Source organism: Nicotiana tomentosiformis, chromosome 3 (assembly GCF_000390325.3).
Source record: "Nicotiana tomentosiformis chromosome 3, ASM39032v3, whole genome shotgun sequence".
Classification (NCBI taxonomy): Eukaryota; Viridiplantae; Streptophyta; class Magnoliopsida; order Solanales; family Solanaceae; genus Nicotiana; species Nicotiana tomentosiformis.
Genome location: NC_090814.1, coordinates 36,544,268 through 36,549,594, shown reverse-complemented (window position 1 = coordinate 36,549,594; position 5,327 = coordinate 36,544,268). Strand labels below are relative to the sequence as shown.

Genomic DNA, 5,327 nt, shown 5'->3' with positions numbered 1-5,327 from the left:
TATAATGCAATATGACAAGAGAATTTGAAACACGAATTGAACATATATCTTTATCAAAAAACTTATGGGAATACTCGATTTGTAATCAACATCTTGAAACTTACAAGGATAATGGGAATTCCAATTCTTAAAGAAGGGTTTAGCCAACATACCTCAATGGAGCTTCCTCAAACTCTAAAATGTTCCGGAATTCTTAGCAACTTCAATCTATTTTAGAAATATAACAAATTTAACCAAAATTAGGAAGATGGTCATGGTTCTAGCTCATTTGAGCATTTTATCAAACACTAGGTGTGCATAAGGTTTCAAGGTCCCTTTTATGGAGGATTCCATCACCCCACAACCCAATATTTACTATGCTTAGTTCAACAATCTTCCTACACCCCTTGATATCACATGCATGTAAAATAAACAACTCTCATGCCCAAATATTATCTTGTTAATTACCCATTTTCAGATATTTTTGAAATTAGGAGTTAGGGTGTAGAATCCTACCTCTATGATGAAGACCTAGTGAGTTTCCCTTCTTAATCTTTCAAAATTTGAGCAAGAATTGAAGAATACCTTCTCACTCTAGGGCACTCTCTCTCGCTCTAAAATATCAGATTTTATCTCAAAAATGGCCCAAATCGTGTATTTAACGAAGTAGGGTCGGGTTTTAAAAACCCAAAAATGGAGCTCCCGAACAAGGTCTGCGATCGCATAACTGATATGTGGACCGCATATCGGTTTTATAATTGGTGTATAAAGCTGGCAAATAATCTGCCTAGGTCTGCGGTCACTATGCGGCCCGCAGACCTGTTCTACGATTGCATAATGAACTGCATAATAGTTCTGCGGTCGCATAGTCGACCGCAGAATGGCATCCAAAATTACACCTCTCCTGCCTCACTCTGCGTCCATTATGCGGTCTGCACAGTGATTCTGCGGTCGCATAATGGACCGTAGAAACTCATTTTTCTACCAAACATTTTCCTTTATCCCTCAACACGTAAAACCAATTCGGCACCATGAAGCATTATTTTTATTTTTTTTGCAAAATTTTACGGGGCCTTACATTCTCCCCCACTTAGGATCATTCGTCCTCGAATGAGGGTCAAAATCTGTTATTAGCATCTTATGTGACTCTGTTTTCATACCACACACTAGCAGCCCCAAATTTGACTAACTCCCTAAATTTCCAAAAATTTAGCCAGAGTTTCCCCTGTAACTGGGCCTATCCACCTGTCAGAAGAGTCCCAGAAACACATCCTAACAACATATACATAATCCAACGACGTAACATAACACAAAACAACATCAACTGTGGCCTCACAAGCAAATATATTTAGAAATAAGCACCTTTACAATAGTTGAACAAATAATACAACAATTCATAGGCGACAGTCTTATAAAAAGGTCCCATAGTTTATACAAACAAGTAATGATACTTCTTTTTCATTTCTTCCTAGGCCTCCAAGTAGGCTCTTCAACTTGCTGGTTTCGCCACAACACCTTCATAGAGGCAATTTCTTTATTCCTCAACTTTCGGACTTGCCTATCAAGAATGAAAACTGGAATTTCTCCATATGACAGTTCTTCATTAACCTCAATGGTCTCAACCAGTACAATAGCTGATGGATCTCCAACTACCTTCTTCAAGATAGACACATGGAATACCGGGTGCACTAATGACATCTCAGGTTATAGCTCAAGCTTGTACGCCACCTCACCGATCCTCTGAATGATTATGTACGGTCCGACATACCTCAGACTCAATTTACCTTTCTTAACAATTCGCATTACACCCTTCATGGGAAACCTTCAAGAATACCCAATCATCTTCTTTGAACTCCAGATCCCTATGACGAACATCCGAATAGGACTTCTGATGATTCTGAGCAGTCTTCAACCGCTCCTTAATGATTTTAACTTTTTCCATAGCCCGATGTACAAGGTATGGCCCTATCAACTCTGCTTTCCCAATTTCGAACCACCCAATGGGAGATCTACATCTCCTACCATATAAAGCCTCGAACGGTGCCATTTGTATGCTAGCATGATAGCTATTGTTGTAGGCAAATTCTATGAGTGGTAAATGATCATCCCAACTACCTTTGAAGTCTAGAATGCAAGCACGCAACATATCCTCAAGCGTCTGAATAGTCTTCTCGGCCTTCCCGTCAGTGTACGGGTAAAAAGTTGTACTAAGATTCACCTGAGTACCGAAACCTCGCTGAAATTTCTTCCAAAAATTAGTAGTGAATTGAGCTCCCCAATCAGATATGATGGAAACTGGAGTGCCATGCAACCTGACAATTTCTTTCATATACAACTGAGCATATTATTCCGCTGTGTCGGTAGCCTTAACCGGCAAAAAGTGTGCTGATTTCGTGAGCCGATCCACAATCACCCAAATTGAGTCAAACTTCGTGGAGTGCGTGGTAATCTTACCACAAAATCCATATTAATCATTTCCCACTTCCACATTGGAATTTCTATGTTTTGTGCCAACCCACCGGGCATTTGGTGTTCGGCCTTCACTTGCTGACAATTTGTACACTTCACCACTAGACTTACTTAAGATCATGATACATATTCGTAGAACCTGGGCGCACGGAATACCTAGAAGTGTGAGCTTCAGTCATAATTCTTTCCCGGAGACCATCCACATTTGGAACACATAGTCGCCCTTGGTACCTTAGTGTACCATCATCCATGCCAAGAAAAAAGGCCATGGTCCTATGTTTATGAATCCCCTCTTTCAATTGCACCAACAATGTATCGTTGTATTGCTTCTCTTTGACTTCCACAACAAGCGATGATTGAGACCTATTTTGCACAATTACCCCTCCTTCACTAGAGTCCGCAAGATGAACTCCCAAACTAGCCAATCGGTGAACTTCCTTGGCCAATGGCCTTTGATATGCCTCCAAGTGAGCCAAACTACCCATGGATTTTCGTCTAAGAGCATCTCCCACAACATTGGCCTTTCCCGGATGATATAGAAATCAATGTCGTAGTCCTTAAGTAACTCAAGCCATCTTCTCTGCCTCAGATTCAATTCCTTCTGCTTGAAAATATATTGAAGGCTCTTATGGTCCGTGAACATATCCACATGGACCCTATATAAATAATGATGCCAAATTTTCAATGCAAACACCACCGCCGCAAGTTTTAAATCATGTGTTAGATAGTTCTTTTCATGGTTCTTGAGTTGCCTAGAAGCATAAGCTATAGCCTTGCCATGTTGCATTAATAAACACCCAAACCCGATTCTTGAAGCATCACAATATACCACAAATCCATCTATACCCTCTTGTAGAGTCAACACCGGTACTGTAGTCATTCTTGCTTTCAATTACCGGACTCTTTTCACAAGCATCTGACCATTGGAACTTAATTACCTTCTGCGTCAATTTAGTCAATGGAGAAGCAAGAGTAGAAAACCCCTCCACAAACTTTCTATTATATCCAGCTAGGCCTAAGAAACTGTGAATCTTTGTTGGAGTTGTAGGCCTCGGCCAATTCTTCACAGCTGAAATTTTCTGAGGATCAACCTTAATTCCCTCACTAGAAACTACATGACCCAAGAATATGACCGATTCAAGCCAAAATTCAAACTTTCAAAAGTTTGCATATAACTGGTGTTGATATAGGGTTTGCATAACTGCCTTGAGATGATCAGCATGGTCTTCTCGACTTCGTGAATATACAAGAATATCGTCAATAAACACTATCACAAAAGAGTCGAGGAATGGCTTAAAAACTCGATTCATAAGATCCATAAAGGTTGCTGGGGCATCTGTTAGCCCAAAAGGCATCACTAGAAACTCAAAATGCCCATACCAGGTCCTAAAAGCTGTTTTCGAAATATCCCGCTCCCTGATATTCAATTGGTGATACCCGGATCTTAAATCAATCTTGGAGAAGTACTTGACACCTTGCAATTGGTCAAACAAGTCGTCTATCCTTGTCAGTGGGTACTTATTCTTGATTGTGACCTTGTTAAGCTGCCGATAGTCAATACACATTCTCAGTGACCCATCTTTCTTCCTTACAAAAAGGACTGGTGCGCCCCAAGGCGACACACTCGGCCGGATAAAACCCTTTTCTAACAAATCTCTTAATTGTTCCTTTAGCTCCTTCAATTCCGTCGGTGCTATTCTGTAGGGTGGAATAGATATAGGATGCATGTCTGACATCACATCAATCCCAAAATCAATCTCCCTGTCTGGTGGGATCCCAGGGAGTTCATCCGGAAAGACTACCTGGAAATTCATTCACAACAGGCACAAACTCAAGCGTAGGTGCCTTAGCATCGGTGTCCGTAACCTGGACCATATGGTAAGTACAACACTTGTTGATCATTTTTGTGGCCTTAAGGTAAGAAATAAACCTACCCTTTGGCACTACATCATCACCCTTCCACTCAATAACTGGCTCGTTTGGAAATTTGAACCTAACAGTTCTGGTTCGGCAATCAAGCTTGGAAAAACAAGAATAAAGCCACTCCATCCCCATTATCACATCAAAATCGACAATTTTCAATTCAGTAAGATCGGCCATGGTATCCCGACCATGCAACGTGACAACACAATCTCTATAAACTCGCATGGCCAAAATAAACTTACCAACTGCAGTAGATACAGAGAACGACTCATGAAGCTGTTCTGGTTCTATCCCAAATTCCATAGCAATATAAGGAGTAATATATGACAAAGTGGAACCTGGATCAATAAGAGCATATACATCAGGCGATTGGACAGACAATATACCTGTGACAACATCTGGAGAAGCCTCTGATTCCCGACATCTCCGCATAGCATAAAATCTGCTGGGTCCTCCAAAATTCTGTGCACCATCCCTATCTGCACCACGCCCTGCGGGTGCTGGGGTGCCTTGAGCTGGAGGTGTCGTGGATGTAGTAGCTGCAGAATTAGCTGGCTGTGCCACACCTCTGCCCATGTTTTGGCAGGACGAGTGGAAATCCCACTGAATGTGACCCCTCATACCACACCCATAGCATACTGGTATGTCCATGAAGCAGGACCCAAAGTGCATCCTCCCACACTTAGGGCATGGAAGCCTCCACTGCTGAAACCTTCTGTCGGGCCGACCCTTCTGATGGGGTCCCCTGTTGCCCTAACTGGGTCCAGATGACTGTGCACCCATCGAAGACTGGGCGAATGATTGGGATGGTCCTGATGACCCTCCCATGAATGCCGACCTACCACCACCACCACCAGAAGAGCCACCAATGTTGCCCGCAGATCGGGCCTTGCTGCTACTCTGACGCTCCATTCTATTCTTCAATTTGCGGGTCGCTGTGGCTTGAGCAAATGCCA

General features: G+C 42.2%; 1 protein-coding gene across 1 annotated transcript; it reads right to left on the bottom strand.

Moving 5' to 3' along the window:
- Positions 1–1,437: 1,437 nt before the first annotated feature.
- On the bottom strand, positions 1,438–4,947 carry LOC138907629 (uncharacterized). The gene is made up of 4 exons (XM_070198232.1): positions 4,510–4,947; positions 4,088–4,250; positions 3,387–3,559; positions 1,438–1,632 (listed from the first exon to the last, which is right to left on the bottom strand). The coding sequence occupies exons 1-4, from the start codon at positions 4,945–4,947 to the stop codon at positions 1,438–1,440; spliced, it is 969 nt and encodes a 322-aa protein (XP_070054333.1).
- Positions 4,948–5,327: the final 380 nt, after the last annotated feature.

Bases quoted from the DNA above. Each gene is read 5' to 3' on its own strand.
- LOC138907629 (XM_070198232.1), bottom strand. From the start codon at position 4,947: ATGGGCAGAGGTGTGGCACAGCCAGCTAATTCTGCAGCTACTACATCC. The intron at 4,251-4,509 runs GTGATAATGGGG...ATGAATTTCCAG, and splicing joins TGAAAATTGTCGATTTTGAT to GTAGTCTTTCCGGATGAACT. The intron at 3,560-4,087 runs GTTTTATCCGGC...TGGGTCATGTAG, and splicing joins AAGAGATTTGTTAGAAAAGG to TTTCTAGTGAGGGAATTAAG.